General features: G+C 39.6%; 1 protein-coding gene across 1 annotated transcript in view; it reads right to left on the bottom strand.

Moving 5' to 3' along the window:
• LOC149181217 (Transducin/WD40 repeat-like superfamily protein) overlaps window positions 1-22,942 on the bottom strand; it is a 199,730-nt gene that overhangs the window by 152,377 nt on the left and 24,411 nt on the right. The window contains exon 2 of the mRNA XM_089416497.1: window positions 15,014-15,102. Coding sequence (XP_089272623.1) covers window positions 15,014-15,102 — 89 coding nt within the window. The remainder of the gene's footprint in view (window positions 1-15,013; window positions 15,103-22,942) is intronic.

Below are 22,942 nucleotides of genomic sequence, written 5' to 3'. Positions count from 1 at the left end.
TAATGTTAAATTCTTAAAGTAAAAGTGGCATTCTGCTTTATCTTTCATTTTCATCCTTTAATTAAATTTTTAAAATTACCATGAAATGGCTCAAGATGTTTGAGAGTGGTTTTGACCTCATTGGATTTCATATGGAGAAGGTAGAATTTTAGATCTCACTCAAAATTCAGCAAACTTATCAATTTTCAGGATTTCAGGATTGGGGTGATTGCAATGTTTCCATTGGATTTTGTCATGTATTAGGGTATGGAACTCGTATTTAACCAAGAGCACCAACCCCTCTATGTACCTCAAAGTTAGTGACATTGGATGTCGAACTCCTCTATCATGACCCTACTAAAAATGTACCCATCACTCAAAAAAAACTTGACTTGACATGCTACGATTTTTATATCTCATGTTAATACTTAGAGGATGATATTAATGACAAACATCCCAAGATAAGCAATGATTTTGATGATATGTAGGTATTTGTTGTAGCATGATTTCTTTGGATGCTAGAGGCCATCTAGAGCCTATTTGTTGATGTATTTTCGGTTTAGAGATGGATTTCCCTCAATGCAATTTTGGTTATGTGCACCCTTACATGTTATAAAAATGAGAACTTGTAATTTGTGGACCTGTGGTTGATGAAGATTATAACTACTTGATGAATGATCTTATATGGTTTAATCCATGTTTTTATATTTTTTTTGTCACTAATTCATCATTCTACATGCTTTTGTTGACATATATGCAATAATATATATAAAAATATATATTATATAAAATTTCTTCCCAAAATTGCTCCCGACCCAAGAGCTTTTGAAAATGTTGCTCCCCGCTCCTACTTCCACTCCCGCTCCTAAGCAGCGTTGGCACTGACCATAGTTCTCAACTCTTGACTTGAAATTTGTTGCCACATACCAGATGTTGATGGCAAATAAGCAAGTTCCAGACTTTCACCCTCAAGATGCACTGTTGTGCTACCTCGAACACCTTTGTGTTCCTTCAAACAAGCGTGCCAACCTGATCTAGGAGGCACATTACAATTGGGTAGCAGGGCACTTTTGTGTGCAGAAGACAACGACAATACTATAGAAATATTTTTACTAGCTGAAACTTCGACAAGATGTTGGCAAGTATATCAGGTCCTGCACCGCCTGTGCCATTGCCAAACCAACCATTAAAAAGTAAGGCCTATACACCCCTCTACCTACTCCTAACCGACCTTGGGAATCCATCTTGATGGATTATATGACTAACCTTCCTTCTACCAAACATGGTAATGATTGTATGTTTGTGGTTGCTGATAGATTTTCTAAGATGGCCACTGTGACTGCTTGCAAGAAGAGTATCACAACAAAAGCCACTACCAAGATCTTCTTCAAATGGGTGTGGATACATTTTGGAATCCCGTAGACCATTATATCATATCGAGATTCCTAAGCGCATTATGGTTGAGCCTATAGTCATAGTTGGACACCAAGCTCACGAAATCAATTGCCTTCCACGCCTAGACTGATGGCCAAACAAAGGTCGTCAACAAGATGATCATGCACATTTTACACATGTACAACTCCAAGCATCCACGCACATGGGATGAGAGTCTCCCCTATGTTCAGCACAGCCACAACAGAACTCTCCATAGCTCAATAGCCCACAACCCCTTTCAGGTGGGCTTGGTATTTCAACCATTGGGTCCCATTGATGTCGCACTGCCCCTTACAACTACAGTGGCAGAACTTGCACATGTTCAATCAAAAGCCAACAAATCTACCAAGTTTAATGAACGAATTCAACACATCTGCCAACAGGTCCATGATATCATGCAAAAATCCAATACTAAATACAAACAACGCCATGCTCAGCATCGAGTGCCACACAAGTTTCAAGTGGGAGACAAGGATTGGTTGCATTTGCAGAAGGAATGCCTTGCAAGGTCCCATTGGAACCTTAGGCCAATTCCTTATGGAACTTACACCATCACCAAGGTTGTGGGTGACAATGCTTTTGAGCTAGTATACCACCCTTCCTGGCCTGCACTTACTGTTCAGTGTGGACCACATTCAGCCATACTTTCCACCATTGCTAGACACATCAGAAATCACAAAGCAGTTAACAGTGATAGAGTTCAACAGAGATTGCATTGGAAAAACCACAATTGATCAAATCATGGACACACATATTAAGAGCACTCGCTAACAGAGGATCTAGCTATATTGGATTGTCAATGAAGACTAGCTCTTGCACCAAGGCAAGTGGCTCACCAAGGGCCAAGTTCAGCAGAAGTTTCCCCATCTAATGGAGGCACTCAATGCAATGGAGACCATTGCTTCCTAAGGGGGGAAGACTGATCTAGGTGGATATTGATGGCAACCCACCTATTCCACTGCCTCACAACACAATTTTCTATTTTGGTAGCTTTTCTATAGTTTTTAGGTATGGAAATTCCAGATCCGTTTTGAGGCCCTAAACGGTGTTTTTTGGGGAACGACCACTAGGCAGTTGTAGGCTATCATGTGCAATTGAAAAATGTAGTTCTCGGATAGACCTTTTCAATGGGCGATCGTGCGCAACAAACGTAAATCGTATGCCAAAGTTATGACCCTAAGAATTTTACGTTCCAACATACCCCTTCACAGCCCTCAAGCCTTTGGTGCTTCATCTCCTAAGGTTAGGTTTCTGGATGTTTAAGGTTTCTCATTGCTTTTTAATGCTAAAAAGGCCTTTGAACCTCATTGTAGGACTGATCCGAAAAGGTGCATAGCCGTCACAGCTCTTCTCAAAGATAAGCTACCACCATTTGAGCTAGTTTGTTTTCATTTTGCATTTATATAGTTTCAACATTTCCCATTTATTAATAGAAGTCAAGTTTCAATATATCTTTGTGTTTCAGTTATAAATTTGTGTATCATTTCATTCCCTTCATAAATTCGTATCAATGCCTCTAACCCACTAGACTAACTTCCAATTCTAGAGGAGCAGCCAAAGATCTATTCAGAGTTTCTTTCATTAGACCTATGATGCTAGGAGTATCCCCCGCTCCTACATCCCCCCGAGATCATACAGTCAGACCCCCCATGGTTCCAAAGGACTTTGACAATGAGCCAGTGCCCAATCCCACCTTCCTCTATGTAGTTTGATAGTGAAATTTTTGCTATAGTTTACCCTAAGGATTCAAATGAAATTCATGTATAATATGCAACCAGATAAATATATAAATTGTAATAATCAATACTGCAATTATTGCTCACAATATAACTCTATAGTCCATCAAATACAATTGCAATTGCATTAATGAGACAACAGTTCTATACGACTTCCCACTATGTGACTCAACAGTTCGTCATCAGATGGTTTGAGTCCAATCCACAAATTACAATCAAGAATATTTGTGTTCCAATAGATATTGATCAATTCAACAGCTCATAGACCAATACCCAACGACACTAGTTCATACGATATAACAATGTCCAACATAAAATAAAATTTACTTCTGATTTGATGACCCTATGCCTTTATGCAGTTTCGGTCTTGCCTCGAACCACTCTTCAGTATCAGATCAAAATTTGTCTCAATTACCCTAAGCCTTGCATTTTCACTTCAATCTTCAGAAGGAAACTAACTTGTGACTGTTGAAATAGACTCATTCAACTTTATGAAATTCAGCTCTATTCACAGGACCGAGCTTCAAATTTTAGACACAAAGATGCTCTCGCTTGTGCACAAGGAGGTGTTCCTTCCACAGAAAGGTAATGACCTGTGTAAGAAGTTTTTCCTCACCCCAAATGAAACATCCTCACATTCAATCCAGAATGATGTTGAATCCACAAAGTGTTATCAAAATGCGTTCTTCCCAATTCGAATGGCCCCTTAGACTTCAAATTGCTCCCTTGCTAGTCTTCAAGAGAATCACCCTTCCAAAAAAAACCTTAATCCTACCTCGAATAATTACAAACCTTGCATAATACTTTTGTACCCAATGAGAAGATATCCTTAGGCAAGAACAAAAAGAGCCCAGAACAACTTCATTGCCTTTAAAAAGGATGTTTTGTGCCAGAGCGAGGGGACAAACAGAGTTTGTTTCCCTTCTAAAAGTATATTCTTGTGTTAACACCAAAACCCAAACCAACAAGAACTTCGTTGTCCTCCAGAAAACTTTCCTATGCCAGAACAATTGAAGGATAGAATAGAAAATTGTCAACTAGGGTGGAGTCTTTCACCACCGAAATTGACCAGAAGAAAGGGGTCTTAAAACCCTCAGAGCTAATGCTCAAAAGACAAATGAGATGATCCACATGATGATCCAAAATGAATTCAACCCTCTTGTATTTATAGATTTCCTAGAGGGGTCTCTTCTTCTTAATTGATTGAGTGAATTTTACTCCAAACCCCAATTTTGGGTTTCTTTCCCCAACTACCCCAAAACTCACCAGAGTTTGGGTATTTTGGGGGTTTTCCCCTATATTGAGGATTGTAGACTACGGGGATTGATAGGCTATTTCATCCTTCATTAGTCCTCAATACGTAGAGGACACTATAGTCCCCCCTTCCTGAAATTGCTTTCCCTCAAGCAATTGCGAATTCGGGAGCTGCAAAATCCTTTCTCCTTCCCTCGTCACGTCCTCTTATGGTAGATTCTTCCATTTGATAAGGTATTCTGGGATTACTCTCCCATTTAACTTCTTTTCTTGCACAACCATGATCGTTTCCGAAATCAATTTCAATTGTCCCTCTTCGTCTAATGGCGACAATTCCATAGAGGTGGTGACTTGCTGCCCCACAACCTTCTTGAGGCATGACACATGGAATACATTATGGATTTTGTTGTCCCTCGGTAGTTCTAACTCATATGCCACTTCACCAATCATCTGAAAAACTTTGTAAGGCCCATAAAATCTAGGCTTTAGCTTTTCTAGATCCCTTTTCCTGAGTGTAGACTGCCTATAGGGTTGCAATCTCAAGAAATCGAGGTCTCCTATATTAAAGTTTTGTCCTATTCAATGTTGGTCTGTGTGCATCTTTTGTCGATTTTGAGCTACCTGCATGTTTTCCTTGAGTACCCTAAGAATGTCTTAACTCTCCTATATCCAGTTCTTAGCAATGGGTGACTTGTCTCCAAAAATCTTGTCGATAAAGGACGGTGCATCGTAGCCATATAGTGCTTTGAAGGGCACCGTCCCAATGGATAAATGGTTGGTGGTGTTGTAGCAATGGTCCCCAAGGTACAACCATTTGATCCATGCTTTTTGCTGACCTATCACGTAATTGTGTAGATACCCTTTAATCCACTTCTTCACAATTTATGTCTGACCATCTGTTTGTGGGTGATAGCTAGTACTAGGGGTTAATTATGTTCCCACCAATCTGAAGAGTTCTTGCCAATAAGCACCCATAAACCTATTGTCCCCATTGTGGACTATATTCTTTGGTAACCTATGAAATCTGAAGACCTCTTTGAAAAACAAACTTTCTACTTGTTTGGCCAAATAGTAAGCTAGGATGGGGAAGAAATGCGTGAATTTAATCAACTTGTCCACCACAGTGTTGAGAAGCAGTCCTCTCCTTATGCTTTGGGACCCTATGATGAACTCCATCGAGATGCTCTCCCATTTTTGTTCTAGGATTGGTATATGTTGGAGAAGTCCTATAGGGTGTGTGTATTCGACCTTACCTTGTTGGCCTGTCCTGCATTCTTTGACGTATTTCATCACATCGCTCTTAAAACCTTTCCATGAAAAGCGGTCTCATGTTTTGCAAAACCCTTGATGTCCAACTGATAGAATGTGATGCGTGACCCGCAAAATATTTTCTTTGAGGGCAAATTCGGGAACCAAGTATATCCTGTCTTTATAGAAAATAACATCATCAATTATTTTGTACGAGTCATCTTGACTGAGCCTATTAGTTAATGCGCAAGCAAAATGGTTTTCGGCATATTCGGTTAAGAGTTGTCTCTTCCAATTGTTTGTAACGTCCATAAGGGTACATGTAATGTCCCCATTTTTGTTTTCCTCTATAGTACAACCAGGATGGATTTCCATGGTACGTGATGGCCAGCTCACAAGAGCAAGATTACGTCATCAAGGATCTCGAAGGGGTTTTAAGGAGTTTTATGCAGTCCGACAACATTCGCTTGGCATATTCCATCATCATGAGCAGTTCAGCACAACCTGTTTTTGGTTTCGTTGCATTCTGACGATTCCCGTAAAACGTGGCTATTATTGAGCATAACTTAATTAATTACCTTTAAGGTGGCATTCTGAGAGGAATATCTGATGGAACACCTTAGTGTAATAGCTCGTTGGAATCGGAACAAGAAGATCTACAGGATGGGATATTGAGAAATGACTTCCAGTAGCCAACAAAAGTATGGTGGGCGATTTTACCAGTTTCCCAAATTAAAAGTGACTTTAATTAGTCACTTACTTTAAAAAGGAAAAGATTAGCTAAGGGGAAAAGGCCAAAAGTGACTCAAAGTAAAATAGAAATAAATTAAAAGTCACTTAAGATGAAGTCAAGGAGGAGCTTCTAGAATAATAATAAAATATTAAAATAAAATACTTCTAGAAGATTGGAGATCTATCTATCGAAGGAGGAGGAGGAGATAACTTGGGACATTTTGGATTCATGTATCTGTCTTTATGAGAGTTTTGAGAACTTGGTTCTCAGGATTCAGGAATCCCCAAAACGGAAACCCTCAGGTGATTTAGTGAGAGTGGCTAAGAACCCATCTCTTCCCTTGGTGAATTCATCCAGAATTCACAAGTGCATTCATTAGATCAGTTGTTATAGATGTTGATGCGGCATTGTTGTAGATATCTTAAGAGCCATCACATCAAGCATATTCCTATCTCTTGTACCAGCATATTTCCGTATTAAATAAAATAAGGTTGAGATTCTCTACATGTTTATCTTGTTTATTCTTCAGTTGCAGATTATATTTTCTAGTTTTTGTTCTTAATTTTATGGTTCAATCCATGTAAATTGTTTATCAAATTGATGGTGTAAATTTTTGAACCAATATTTGTAGTAACCAGCAAATTTATAAATTGGTATATTACAATGGTATCAAAGTTGTGCATCCTAACAACTTGAGGGTTTTATTGCAGATCAATTTAGAAGGAGATTGATTCAAGAGGACAATCTTCCAAACTCATTGCTCAGGCCAAATTCATTGAATTTCCAAAAACCAAATTTATCATATTGCCTTGGGTCGAAATTGATTTCAGTGATTGGGTCTGCTTTGCTTGATCAAGGAACTTACTATCAACCTATGTGAGGAAACCTGAGCGCGTCTGTGTCTGTAACATCATGCGTGAAGGGTTGTGATGGTCAAGTTGGGTTAGTCGGGCATGAAGGAAGTAAACGCAACCAAGGATTGGTCTACAGAGAGCTAACTTCAACCAGGGGAGTTACACATAAGAACGAGGGTCCAATATGCATGAGCCGAGGATTGTGGGAATCTCACAGGGCAGCAATAGGCCTTAGAAACAAAACTCATCATTGTTGGCATGTTGTGTAAAGACCAGGACGATTTTCATTGACTGCAAAGCTATACCAGCGATCGATCTGTTGATTGCATTCACGTACAAGGGGTGGGACCCATGCATGTCGCGTGCAGCAATCCAATTGAACTGAAGATATGTTGGGATCTGACTGTGTGTGCACATTAAGAAGGCCAGGCTACTGCTTAAGAGACCAAGGGGCAGTGACGGGAAACACAGGACCATATTTTGCACCCCATGCGCTGCACATTGCATAGACCTCATGCTTGAGGATAATGGCAAATTAGATTGGGTCAAAAACACTGTAGATCATGCCAAAAGCATAACAAAATTTATCTACAAGCATTCATGGATTTTGAGCCTGACGACACACAGGGGGCAGGGATATTATTAGGCCTGCCATCACTAGATTTGTTACTCATTTTTTGACATTGCAATCTATGCTTTCACAACATAGAAACTTGCAAAAGATTTTTTCCAGTGAAGAATGGAGTCAAAGCCAGTGGTCTCACAAACTGGAAGGCAAAGAATTGAAAAAGAAAGTTAATGAAGAAATATTTTGGAGAAAAGCAACAGAGATTGTGAAGCTTGTTGAGCCACTGGTTAAGGTGTTGCGGTTGGTGGATGGGGAAAGATTGGTTATGGGCCTCATTTATGAGGATATGGATCAAGCAAAGGAGCAAATAAAGAGGGCATACAAGGATAAAGTGGCTAAGTATGGGCCCATTTGGGCAATCATTGATGAAAGATGGAACAATCAACTCCATCGCCCTATACATGCAGCTGGGTATTTTTTGAACTCACGGTATCATTATAAAGCTAAGGCAACAAGAGCTTTGAGGGGGGAGGTTAGAGATGGATTGATTGACTTCATTGGGGTGTGATCCGCTAGAGATACACCGACAGGTCACAACTTTCAGCACTGCCTCAAGTACCTTTGGGAAGAACCTAGCAAAGATTGCAAGGGAAGCAGATGAGCCAGGTAAACAAAAATTTCAATTTTCAAATTCAAAATACTTATTTTGTTAAATCGTTTATAATTTAAAAGTTGGATATAATTTGTAATTTTGTTGAGCTAACTCATTACACTCCTATGTTTTTTGCAGCACAATGGTGAGAGGCTTTTGGTAGCCATTGTCCAGAATTGCAGAAGTTTAAAATTCATATTTTTAGTCAAACTTGCAGTGCTACTGGGTGTGAGCGCAATTGGTCTGTCTTTCAGAGGATTCACACAAAGAAGAGAAACTGTTTCGATCAAAAACAGATAAATGATCTAGTATATGTCCAATATAACCTCCGACTCAGGCACAACCAATTGTTGAACAAAGGACTTGATTCAGATCCCATTATGTTGGAAGACATTGATCCAACATCAGATTGGGTAGTGGAGAGTCATCCAGCAGAGTTTGCTTCTGATGAGGATATTGATTATGACTTACAGACGATAGCATCACTCAAACATAATGTTCAGTTGAATGCAGATCCTAATCCACTTGTACCAGCCTCAGCCTCAAAGCTAGCAAGTCCTCCAGTTGCAGTAGCTTCCTCTGCTCAGCCACGACAAAAGCATATATCTTGTCTATCTCAGCTTGCAGCTGTTGCACAGCCTGCTGGTGATACCACTTCTACAGTTGTAGTTGGAGATGATGATGAGGAGGAGCCATGGGGCTTCCTATCTAACTCTGATGATGATCCAGAGATTGATCCACATGATCTCGGCTCCTCTGGCAGTAGCCAGTAGTACTGGTCACAGTTTACTTTTGTTGTAGAGGCCATTTCTAGCCTCCTTGGTTATGTGTTTTTGTTTTGATCTCTATATCATGATCATGTATGTATTGGCCAGTGCGTTGGGTGCCATTTTGATATAATGGATATATTCATGAGCCTACTTTGATCATATGTTGTCTTCTATCTATATTCTAATGCTGTGCGTTTGGAAACATGAATGAAAATCTTTAAAATTATGTTTTTTAATAAAAAAATATATATATTTAATGTATTTTTTACAACGACAGAGTCGATACCGAGTTGGAGTCAACCCTCGGCCGAGTCGAAGTTTTAAAACATTGGGATATTACAATACATGTTGCAGGCTTCCTAGAAAGCGCATCGGCCACAATATTATTTTTCCCCATCACATACTCAATATCAAAATCATAAGCTTGGATCTTACTTACCCACTTTTGTTGCCACTCGCTCAAGTCCCTTTGTCCCAAAAAATGACGCAAGTTGTTGCGCTCTGTCCTAACTACGGACCTGTTTCCCACCAAATATTGTCTAAATTTTGCCAAAGCATGCATGATAGCCAACATCTCCTTCTTGTATATACAGTAAAGTTTCTTTGAATCCTGGAGCTTCTGAATTTTGAATGTAATGGGGTGGCCTATTTGCATTAAGAGAACCCCAATTCCCTCTCCCGATGCATCGCATTCCAATATAAAATGTTGACGAAAGTCGGGGAGGGCCAAAACTGGACATGAGCTCGTTAAACGTCTTGTCGGATTCTTTTGTCCACCTAAATGCTCCCTTTTTGGTTATGTTTGTCACGGGTGCACTTAATTGAGAGAAACCTTTGACAAACTGTCGATAAGAGCTGCAAATATCGAAGAATCCTCGTAACTCAGTTAGGTTCTTGGGTGTAGGCTAGTCCAAAATTGCCTAAATCTTCTCTTGATGAGCTTGAACTCCGTTTGCACTGATTATGTGTCCCAAGTAAAGAATCTTTGTCAATCCAAACTCATACTTTGATGCCTTGGCATAAAGTGGCTATTCTTGCATGATGCTCAAGATTTTATCCAAATGTTCCAAATGATCATCCCATGTCTTGTTGTAGATGAGAAGGTCGTCAAAAAATACTAATAAAAACTTCCTTAGTTGTTTGTTGAAGATGTTGTTCATGCAATATTGGAAAGTAGCAGGAGCATTGGTTAATCCAAACAGCATGACCAAAAACTCAAAATGTCTGTAGTGGAATCTAAACGTTGTTTTCAGCGCGCCTTGCTCTCGAACTCGGATTTGATGATACCCTGATTGTGTGTCAATTTTCGAAAAACATATTATTCCATGAAGGTCGTCCAGTAACTCATCAATCCTGGGAATAGGATACCTGTTTTTGATGGTTTTCTTGTTAAGAGCTCAATAATCAATACACATCCTCCATGTGCCATCCTTCTTTTGCACCAAATACACTAAAGCGGCGAACGGACTTGAGCTAGGTCTGATATGGCCCATTGCTAATAATCCTTGAATGGACTTCTATATTTTGTCCCTGAATTTCTTTGGATGTTAATATGGTGTGGTGATTACAAGCTTCGCCCCTTCTTCTAGTTCTAAAGTATGCTCAAACTCCCTCTTAGGGGGTTATCCTGAAGGAATGTCACCAAACACTTGAGCATACTTGTCTGGCACTTTTTGAATATATGTCCTTTATTGTGGTTTGTCATTGCTAGGGGTGTTTCTGCTCATAATCCTGTATTTTGTTGCGTATGCTACATCTCCATGCTTGAGTAAGGCTTCCATCCTCCTAGCTGAAAGGACCTGTGGGTTGCCATTAGCCATGCCTCTCAAAACTACCTTATTGCCATTTAGTGCTTTAAATTCCATTTCTGGTGCTTGGTAGTCCATTGTGTGTTTGCTCAAAGAATACAACCATTGAACCACCAATACCATATTGAGGTCTGAAAGATCTATTACATAGAAGTCACTAGTAAAAGTATAGTTACCAAAAGTTACGCTCAAACCTGGGATAATTTGAGTGCAATCCAACTTGTACCCATCCACAACTATCACATTCAGTCCCTCAAACTCTTCGGTGGGAAGTCCCCTTTTGACTACTAGTGTTGCATCAATGAAATTGTGTGGCTCCTCCATCAATTAGTGTTGTGATGTGTTGTCCTTTGACGAATCCCCTGACCCTGAAGGTGTAATACTTGGGTGTGCCTAAAAGGGTTGCAACCTTAACCTGTGGTCATGTCTTCTCTCTGTTCGGCCTTTCCTCTCCTTTTGCTCTCTTGTGGTGGTTCCTCCATGGGGATGCTAATTTGTTCTTCTTCTTTTGCTTCCTTTCGTGGCGGTTCTTCTACAACATTGAAAGTGGGTTCCTCTCCTTCCTCCTCATCATCAGTCAATTTTCCCCCTACCTGAGCAGCAATGTCCTGGTTCCCGTGGCACCTTACAATTGAAGCATAGCTTCTTTCGCCTGAGTTCACTTCGTGTTTCCTCATCTAACCTATCTTTTTTGGGCCAAACACATTTAAAGGGCTTCTTCTCCTTATCCTTTGGGGGAATGAAAGGCTTTGGATGGGCTTTAGATTTGGTTGTTGCATTTCCCATATCACGAGTCTTCTTAATAACCTCTTCAAGGGTTGTGGGATTGAATGCTTTAACCCAGCATTGGAGAGATTCAAATAAGGCTTCAATAAAAAGCATGACTAGTCTTTCTTTATAGATATATTTGTCGCCATGCCCATGATTCGCTCAAATTCTGCAATAAACTCTTCATGTGATACCGTCTGTTTAGGTAGTGCCAATTCTCTGAAGTGGATATCTGGGTTATTCCGATCAAATCTTTCAATCATCCTTTTCATAAAATACTCATAAGAAGTGATGTTGGCATGCCCCGGTGTTACTAGACCATGATGCCACCATTCATGCGCTTCCCCCTCTAAATGTAATGTGGCAAATTGGATCGCATTTGCTTCCTCCATAGGATTGAGCCTGAAGTAGGTGTCCAATTTTTGCACCCAAGCTCTTGCTGTACATTCAGATGATCCATCAAATGAGGGAAGAGGAAGTTGACTCACCTTGTGTGCTAATTCAGCATTTGGTTGTCCCATAGTTCTATTCCTATATCTGAAGTTGTTGTATTCATTGAATGACATGGTTGCTCGAGTGCTTTCCTCCAATCTCGGGTACTCCCAACAATATTCATTAAAGAGTTGATTAGGCTCAATTGCTTCTTGGGCTACCATTGCTTGATTATTTGTGAATTGTGGAAGTAATGGTCAGTGACTTCTTCTGTCGTTTGCTCAGGGATTGGACGGACCAAGATTATGGTTACCACTACCTTCAGTGGCGGTTCTATTGTAGCCAGAAGCATTTGGTTGTCCTGTGAGATGAGCAATCAGCTAAGTGAGTTGTTGTTGCACTTGAGCCAACAGTTGTGCCAGTTCTCGCTGCCCTTGAATCATTTGTTGCCCTTGTTGTTGCATCTGATGTTGTCCCTGGATTAATTAAAGTAGCAGAATGCCAGGGGCATATTCTCCTTGCTTTGTTCTATCTTCCATGGTTGAACGATGAGTATTCCTCCTTCGTGTCACTGTGACATTGCTTGTATCCTCAGGAAACATACAAGGCTCATATACTCACAGCTGGCAGGATGTTTGCCCTCTGATACCACTGTAGTGTGATAGTGAAAGTTTTGCCCTAGTTTACCCTAGGGTTTCAAATAAAATTCATGTACAGTATGCAACCAGACAAATATATAAATTGTAATAATCAGTACTGCAATTATTGTTTACAATATAACTCTATAGTCCATCAAATACAATTGCAATTGCATTAATGAGACAACAGTGCTATACGTCTTCCCACTATGTGATTCAAAAGTTCATAATCAGATAGTTCGAGTCCAATCCACAAATTACAATCAGGTATATCCATGTTCCAACAGAGATTGATCAGTTCAACAGTTCATAGACCAATACCCAACTACACTAGTGACTAGTTCATATGATATAACAATGTCCAACAGAAAATAAAATCTACTTCTGATCTGATGATCCTAAGCCTTCAGGCAGTTTTGGTCCTCCCTAGAACCAGTCTCCAATATCAGATCACAATCTATCTCAGTGACCCTAAGCCTTGTGATTTCACTTCGATCTTCAGGAGACTGACCTGTGACTGCTGGAAGAGAATTGTTTAACTCTATGATATTCGGCTCTGTTGGCAGGACCTGAGCTTCAAATTTTAGCCACAAAGATGCTTCCACTTGTGCACAAGATGTTATTTCCACGGAAGGGTACCGGCCTGTGTAAGAAGTTTTTCCTCACCTCACACGAAACCTTCTTTGTCCTCGCATTCAATCCAGAATGATGTCAAATCCACAGAGTGCTATCAATATGCATTCTCCCCAATTCAAATGGCTCCTCAAACTTCAGATTGCTCCCTCGCTGGTCTTCCAGAGAATCACCCTTCCAAAAAAAACCCTTTATTCTGCCTCAGAATAATTAGACCCTGCACAATACTTCACTCCCCAGTTAGAAGGTATCCTAAGGCAAGAACAGAAAGAGCCTAGGACAACTTCACTGCCTTTAAAAAGCATGTTCAAAGCCAGAGCGAGGGGACAGACAGTTCGTTTCCCTTCCGGAAGTATATTCTTGTGTTAACACCAAAGCCCAAACCAACAAGAACTTCAATGTCCTCCAGAATACTTTCCTGTGCCAGAACAAATTGAAGAAAACAATAGAGATGTGTCAAATAGGGTGGAATCTTTCACCACTGAAATTGACATAAGAAAGGGGTCTTAAATCCCTCAGAACTAATGCATAAAACACAAATGAGATGATCCATATTGATGATCCAAAATGAATTCAACTCTCTTGTATTTATAGATTTCCTAGAGGGGTCTCTTCTATTTAATTGATTGAGTGAATTTTACTCCAAAACCCAATTTTGGGTTTCTTTGCCCAGCTACCCTAAAGCTCGCCCAGACTTTGGGTATTTTGGGGGTTTTCCCTTTTATTGAGGAATATAGCCTACGGGGATTGATAGGCTATTTCGCCCTTCATTCATCCTCAATTCGTAGAGGACATTACAGTCTATGTATATTTGAGAATAGGGTGCATTTTCTACCTCTCTGTACATTTGAGAATAGGGTGCATTTTCTACCTCTCTGTACATTTGAGAATAGGGTACATTTTGTACCTCGCTCAAAATTCCAGAGCATCTGCTAAATGTATCTTTTCTATATTTTATTAGTTTTGTATAAAATTTAACATTTGGCCGACCAGACATGGGATGGATGATACAATCTCTTCAATAATGGTCTGCAGAATGCATCTCACTTCTCCCAATGCAAAGACATTCACAATTGCAGAATGATGTCATGCACCTTGTTCGACACTAACACCATAAGAAATATGGCCATGGAAAAGTGTTCTGTCACTGAAAAAGGACAATTTTCTCATCAAAAAAATTCTTAAAAACTACAGCAATCGGTTTAAGCTTCTTAAGAAACTAGAGAAAAGAGGACAAATTTCCCTTATAAACTCATTTGTATTGACAGTTTTGTCATAGCCACTTCTGAAACACAGCAGGGTAAAAGAATTACCAAAGAAACAAATGAAAATCAGTACTAATTAAAAACTCCATGGTAAAATAGCAAGGAGTTGCAAACATAATCAATTCAAACGAAGATTATAAATTGCATTACAAGCACATTTACATTGACATGTATCAGAAGTAAACTTATCTATCCGGCATTCTTGAGACACGGCAAACAAATGATTTATTAGATAAATTACCGCAGATATGCCCTTGATGAGGAGCAGCTTTTCAAGAGATGTTCGAACCAGTTCACCTTCAACAATAAAGTCGAAAGGTTGAGGTTTGTCTGCAAAGAAAAGAAAATTTTCAGGTTAGGAAAAGAAAAAACTCAACTCCAAGTTCTCATGAAAATATGCAAACTGTAACTTTGTGCTATATATATTATTCTAATTTTTTGCACCATTTGTAGACTAGTATCTTGGATAAAAGAAAAAAATTGCATTCAATAACATATTAAATTGTGGAATATGTTCAAAGGCAATCTAGCGTAGTAAGACAACAAGAAAAACATATTTGCAGAGTTACTATAAAAGTGTGGTCAAAAACCTTATCCTGGAATCATACAGCAAATGCGTTTCATGTCTGATGTAATGACATAATAAATTTGATCATAACTTCCAACACATCAAATTTATCTAAACAAACATTGAATTCATGCATTCAAATTTCATATATTTCTAAGCCACAATAATTCTAAAAAAATAGCAAAAGAATGTTTGTGTGAGAATGCCACAACTCCTTGTCCCTTGGTCTAAAGTCTAGCTGTAAGTGGAAGTGATGACAGCTAAGTTACTATGATACAGAAATAGATATCGATACAATACAGAGATGAATACAAATTCATCACTTTTTAATAATTTTTTGGATTCTTATCTAAAATGTCCAAGATGCCCTATTTCAAAATAAGTCTAAAATTCATCATCTTTGCCAGCGATGTCCCCAAGCAAACTGTCCCTCAAATCCCTTGTGGACGTCCCACACCAGAAAGTATTTGCTAAACAGTATTGCGGCTCCGACCATTTTCAAAACTTGGTTAACCCACCTAGCATGCTTGTGGGTGGTTGCAATACGCTCAGGAGTATACAGGCAGTCCCTCAGACGCGACCAACAAAACGAGGATAAGGAGGGCAAAGGGTGGAGAGGCATCAGAAAAAATCGAGTGTAGACTAAAGGCAGTTATAGAAGGGTTAGAGCCAATTTCATGCACACTCCAGGCAAGAGATTTGGAACTTAAAAAGGGCCCGCAGATAAAATGGCAGAAGCACAAACGGAGCAAGAAAAGGTTGATGGTTTAGCACCTTTCAAGACTCATCCAACTCATGATAGAGGATTATGCCCTGCTGAGGGCTCTGATCCATCCAATGCCAAGGATTTTGACGATAGAGTCCTTCAAGGTCTTCCAAATTCACCCTCTTCATCTTGTAAGAGAGCTAAATAAAGGCAGGTCAGATTTTTCATATGTTTTGGCATCCTAGATAGGGAGGGTGTTGCTCTTGCAATGGCACAAAAATCTCTTCCATGACCTTTCAATGTGGCCCATTGCCCATTTTTTGAGCAAATGATTCATGCCATTAATGATGGCCCCATTACCACTCAAGCTTGTCATTTGGAGAACTTCCCAAGGTAGGTTGACCACTCAGGAAAGCCACTCTATCAGGAGTACTAATCTCATTTCAAAATGCTAACCCCAGTGGGTATTCCCAAGAGAAACTTAGATCTTTAAATTCAGATTTAAAGAGTGACCCGTGTCAAACTCTATAGGTGATGCAGAAATGTGAAAAGAAGAAAATCAACAAGGTAGTTGGTATGATTGAATTTTGCTAATTAATATCCCCAACAGCTGATAACAAAAGCGAAGATAACACTCTGTATAATGTGAATTCTCAACAGCAAAACAGCTTCATAAACTAAAAAAACTCACTTTAATCAAAGAAGCTACTGCATAGTTCTGGAATAAATCAAGACTAGTCTGCCCCAAGAAACATTAGAGGATGCAGTCACTGTAAAGTCATGTCAACCTATGAAACTATCAAACCACTGCCACAGAATCAAAAACTTAGACTAGAGTGAAAGAGATAGGTAATGGATGAAGAATAATGGGCACCCATACCAATCCAACTAACCTTCTTATACATGAGGATGATTATATACAAAGAATATGTCCAATAATACCATGGATCCAAATTAGATGCCATGTAAAATCACCTCCAAAAGCTAAACTGACTATGGCTGCCATGCCAGATCAGCTTATCTAAACCTAAAAGAAAACTAAAAATGGATCGTTTGATCCTCACTTAACAAAAAGATAAGCATCAAAGTATAGCTTCAGTGAGCCTAATGGTTAAGAGCATGTGTTTCCTCTTAAGAGATCACAGGTTCAAATCCAGATGGGGGTAGAATATGTAAACCTCCACAGACTTTAGCAGTCAAATTGCTGCACAGAGGTGGGTCTCTTCTCCCACAAAAAAGGGGGTCTCATCTACCAATTTGGTATCTAGCTTGGCCATGACCTTAAATTGGATTATTATTATTATTATTATTATAAAGTTTCTAGGGCTTCCATGAGTGGCAAGCCTCCCTCCGAAAAGGCACAAGATCCCCTTTGAAAACCAGCACTGGGGACTTTTCAAATAACCCTCCAAACTCAGTGTGTATCCATCCAAGATAGGTGCAAAAGATAAGTATGAACACATGAAAAGAAAGACCACCAAATCTGCTGCTCAAATCACTCACAATAACACACAAAAGGTCCAATAAAATGCTCAAGTGAATCATGAAGATAACTCACAGATGAGCTGTAAGGTAATCTTCCAAAATCAGCAATAGAAACTCCTAAAATACCACCTCAACCTCGTCATGGAAATCATTTTGGCTAAGCTGGACAGCATGACAACAAATAGTTGTTTCAAAAAGGGTTTTCCACTGAATTGTTTCTATCAAAAAAATTAAAATTCTACTTGAAGAGCCTATATGCAATGCATATTTTGTCCACAAGAACTTCACAAAACAATATTGCATATGTTAGATTTAAGACTTTTGTGATCCATAATGTTGATATCAGTCTTTCGGATTAATCACATCGCTAGGATTTAGTCAACGTTTCGAACCAAATTAGATCTGACATTTTTTAAAAGATGTAGGGATGCATCACTGATTCCAGTATTTGCCCGTAATTTCCAACGGCTAACTCTGGGCAGTGATGCATCCTTGCTATTTATTCCCTTAGATCTATTGATTTCTCACCTTGTCCTGAGGATGAACCACATTAGTTGGTTCGAAACATCGACCCAATCCTAGTGATGTGATTAATCCGAAAGACTGATATCAATATTGCATATTTTTGAAAAGAGCATTTTGAAGTCTCTGGAATTAAATATCATGGATTGGGGAAGTTATAGAAGGCAGAGATATCTCATTTTGATTCCAGCAGCACCCATGTAACTGCATCCACCCACAATCCTTCCTTTGACAATGCGCTGAAGTCTTTAGCTCTCATCAATGTGAACGTAAGAAATATTATTGAATACTTCATCATCTTCAAGTGTTCATATATTGGACTCAAAGCCAAACTTTTCTTAACTGATGACTACCGTCTTTGAATCCTCCATAATTTGGATCTTTTCTATGTTGTTTTCAGCTGCACATGAGTAGTCTCAATGCCAGGAGCTCAACATAATTGTTGCTTCCTGCAACCAAACTTCAGGTGTTCATATATAGGACTCAAAACCAAACTTTCCTTAACTGATGACCACCACTTTTGAATCATCCATAATTTGGATATTTCGTATGTTGTTTTCTGCTGCACGATTGAGTAATCTCACTGCCATAAGCTCAACATAATTGTTGGTTCCTGCACCCAAACTTGCTTTAATCTGAAAATAGTGTCATTGATGTATAGTGTACACTCAGCCTCACACTTAGCTGGGTGGCCCTGTCAAACCCCATTATCCAGATTTGTCAATGTGGATGTCCCCAAGTTGTCTTGGGGGGCTTCTTATCTTTCAATCCTTCAAAGTTCAAATATTGTGTGAATCTGTGACGAGCACTGGAAGGTATGGATTTGTTTGTCTTCAAATATGACATTGATTTTTGCAAGCCAAATACCCCAGGATACTATGAAAGCTAGTGCCCCACATGGCTTCAGTTCCCTTCTCTCCAAGAATGACCTATGACATTCTGCAACAGATTCCTCCTTCCAGCCATCTCTGATTTCTACACTGCCTTCCACCTCGGTCCAGACAGTTTTTGCATGAGGACATTTAAGCTTGTAACCAACAGATGTTGTATTATTTCATTTGCCTGCTTGCATAGTGAACACCAGACAAGACCATGTTTGTTTCTTTTTTCAAAACCTCCCAGATCGGCACCTTATTTCTCAAGGATAGCCACATATATAACCTGGATTTCAATGGAGCTCCGCTCTTATATAGTTTCTTCCACCACCAAATAGTGTCTCCCTGGTGGTCTGACTAGAATATGGCTCTTTATAGCAGTTTGGCAGTATATTCCCTCAGCATGGGATTTTGGTCCAAACCATCCTGTCTTCCTCTATTATTCTTACAGTCTTTGAACTAAGCTTTCCACATATGCTTTCCACTGTCCCTTCTGCCCCCCAGGATCAATCATATATCTGATTTCCATCCTTGCTGCAAGAGAGTTGTTGCTATTGAGTCAACAACATGTGCCAGAGTGAATATTTCAGCATCCTCCAGTGTTTCAATCAGGCCCTGAGACCGAATGCATTTCCTCTTCCAACCCAAGGATCTGACCCCGCCGACACAATTCCAATTTCCTACCTTCCAAGCTAGACAGTTTTCCACCAAAGGAAAAGGCAATACTAATGCTTTCCAAACTACACATATATTCTTAATTGGCTTTAATTTACTCCTTATGCATTCGACCACTGGGAGGGCATCAATATATTTTTTTGCATGAATTCATGTTACCACAATGCCTCCTGGGAAATTAATCTCCATAGACTTCTAGCAGCCAATGCTTTTCCAAAAAAAATGGCCCCATCCCAATTCCTCTTTTGGTTTGCAATGAATTTCCATTTCACTAATGAGATGGATTATTTTTCTTTCTTACCTATCCAAAGAAATTTGAAGCATTTCCCTCTGATCCTCTCCAGCAAACCTGAAGGTATTAAAGCAAATAAATGCCAGAAAACTAGAATTGCTTCAGTACAAATTTTAGTAAAGCTTCCTCTTTTGGTTTGCAATGAATTTCCATTTCACCAATGAGATGGATTATTTTTCTTTCTTCCCTATCCAAAGAAATTTGAAGCATTTCCCTCTGATCCTCTCCAGCAAACCTGAAGGTATTAAAGCAAATAAATGCCAGAAAACTAGAATTGCTTCAGTACAAATTTTAGTAAAGCCTCCCTCCAATGGAAATCCATTAATTGCACCATATATATAAAGAGAGAGAGAGAGAGTCAATCTTCTCAATTAACCAGCTCCAATCCTTAATCCCATAATCATTTGGTTTCAAGATAAACCCTAAGTACTTTATCCCTGCCTGTGTGTCAAACCTTTGGAAAGGAAAGATCTGTAACAGCAGTCTTTCTTGAGGATCTTCTATATTATTAAATGTTATATAAGATTTCAGCATATTTATCTCCATTCCAGTCACTGTACAATAAACATCTCAAATATCCTTCACCTTTGATGCATCACCAAGGATTCCATTACAGGATAAAAGCAAATCATCCAGAAATTATAGATGACTCAAATTTATAGCACCACCTACCTTTATGCCCTTTAAGCTCCTATCCTCTTTGCTTCCATGATGGCCCTGCCTAGGCCCCTCAGCAATTAGTTGGAAGACCAATGGTGATGGTGGGCAGCCTTGCATTAGTCCTCTTCATGGGCTGAAAAATCTTGAGGTTGAACCATTGATTAATACTGCAAAAGAGGCAGGTTAAGCACCCCATAATCCAGTTAATCACCTGCAATCTGAACCCTATATGAATCATCATTAATCCGAGGTAAAGACAACTTGCTCTATCAAATGCCTTTCAAAGATCCAGTTTTACTATCATTGCCAGCAGCTTCTTTAATTATATAGAATGAAATATTTCTTGTGCTACTGATATGGCCTCATAAATTTGTCTTCTGTGGAAGAAGCCAAATTGTTATTGGGATATTGTATCAAAGAATATTTTCTTCACCCTTGTTCCTAAGACTTTTGCAGTTATTTTATAAACACAATTACATAATGAAATAGGTCAAAAGGATATCGGATTGTCCTTCTCAAAAAAAGTGCTAAGAAGGTGGAGTCGAACACCGCTAGAACTTTCACTGATGTTGTCACTACCTCTACAACCTCGGCAAAGTTTCTTCAAACAGCTCATTAAAACCATCCAACCATTACAACCTGGACTTTTGTCCTTTTGCAGAAATGACAATACCGGTTTTAATTCCTCCTTGGATACTTCTTTGAATAGACAATCATTCACTTCATCACCTACAAAGCTAGGGGGCAAGAAGGTGGTTTTGATCATTTCTGATATAGTTTCCCTCTGTAGCTCCACATATGATCCTTAGAACTTAGAAGTGAGCTACCCCCATCTCAGCTGTATCTTTAAACCTTTCTGTGGTACCGTCATCCTCACAGTAAAATAAAGATGCACAAGAGACACAATTTATCACGGGAAAAACCCAGCGACCTTTTCTTAGGAGAAATTGTCCAATTCAATCAATTTGTACATCTGAATTTCCAATCAAACATAGTAAAAATAACCATACCACTTATCCAATTCAAATCTGGTCAAAGAAGAGAGAAAGTCAAACTTCAGATCATCAAGTCAAAATCTGGTCAATAGGCTGAATTTCGACCTCTGCTGCTCCTGGTCAACTGCAGTCAAAGAGGCCGACTTCCAGCCCTGCAACTTCAGTCAATCTGCCTCAATTGACCTGCAGTCAACACTGGTCAAAACAGTTCAATCAACATAGGAATTTCTGCCAAGAAATTTGGTCAAACATTCAGTTAAAGATTCCTTCAGATTAGGTCCCATCAGCCAATCAATGACAAGGTCAAAGCAGCCCAAAAAACTCCAAGCCAACGTTGGTCAAACAAATTCAAAGCTGGCCAAACTTCTCTCTCTTCTCCTTCACATGTGTGAACAGAAGACTGCTTGAACAGATCTAAATTGTTGATGTGATGTGGTTACCAAATGAGGAGGGTCGAGACTCGAAAGTCAATATATACATGTCCAATCAAGTGGGTTTTGACCAGAGGGTCAAACACCTTCATGAGGTGGGGCCGACCTATCAAACTGGGGTCGGACTTGAACAAGAATAACATTTTTTTTTCCTTTGACTTGTAGGCTTCAAATACAGACCGCAGCTACATATTTTCAACACTCCCTCTTAGCTAGGGAGATATTTCTCCTTGACTTCCACAGATGTACATATGATGAATAAAATTTCTCCATTCCAAGAAAAGGTTGAAAGATTGAAAGATTGAGAGTATCCTTGCATCAGCAATGAGCATGCAATAGACAAACTAGTCACCCACTAGTCCTTGACTTCCACAGATGTCGATATGATGAATAAAATTTCTCCATTCCAAGAAAAGGTTGAAAGATTGAAAGATTGAGAGTATCCCTGCATCAGCAATGAGCATGCAATAGTCAAACTAGTCACCCACTAGTCCTAGGGTCGCCAACTCAACAAGTCGTCACCTAGAGACATGTTAGGAACCCCCACCTGACCCAAGGTCAACCCGGGGCATATTTACCATTCCCACATGTTGTCACATGTCATTAATGGTAAAAACCTGCCCAATGCTATTCGGCACAAGCTCAACCCGCTAGCGAAACCCCATGGCAATATGGTCAAAAATCCATGACTGGGGGAGCAATCCAGGCCTTGATGCTTACTGAGCCAATCTCCCCATCCAAACTCCATGGCTTCCAAGTCAAACCCCATGACCAAGGGAGCAATCCAGGTTTTGATTCTTATTGAGCCAATCTCCCTAGCTAAACTCCATGGCTTCCAGGTCAAACCCCATGACCAAGGGAGCAATCCAGGCTTTGATGCTTATAGGGCCGATCTCTCCAACCATAAACCATGGTTTCCCAGTCAAACCCCATGACCTAAGGGAGCATCCAGGCCCATAGA

This window comes from Pinus tabuliformis, chromosome 3_2 (assembly GCF_031772625.1).
Source record: "Pinus tabuliformis cultivar Carrire ecotype Pingquan chromosome 3_2, CPIR1, whole genome shotgun sequence".
NCBI lineage: Eukaryota > Viridiplantae > Streptophyta > Pinopsida > Pinales > Pinaceae > Pinus > Pinus tabuliformis.
The sequence above is the reverse complement of the archived record's forward strand: the minus strand, read 5'-3'. Positions and strand labels throughout refer to the sequence as shown.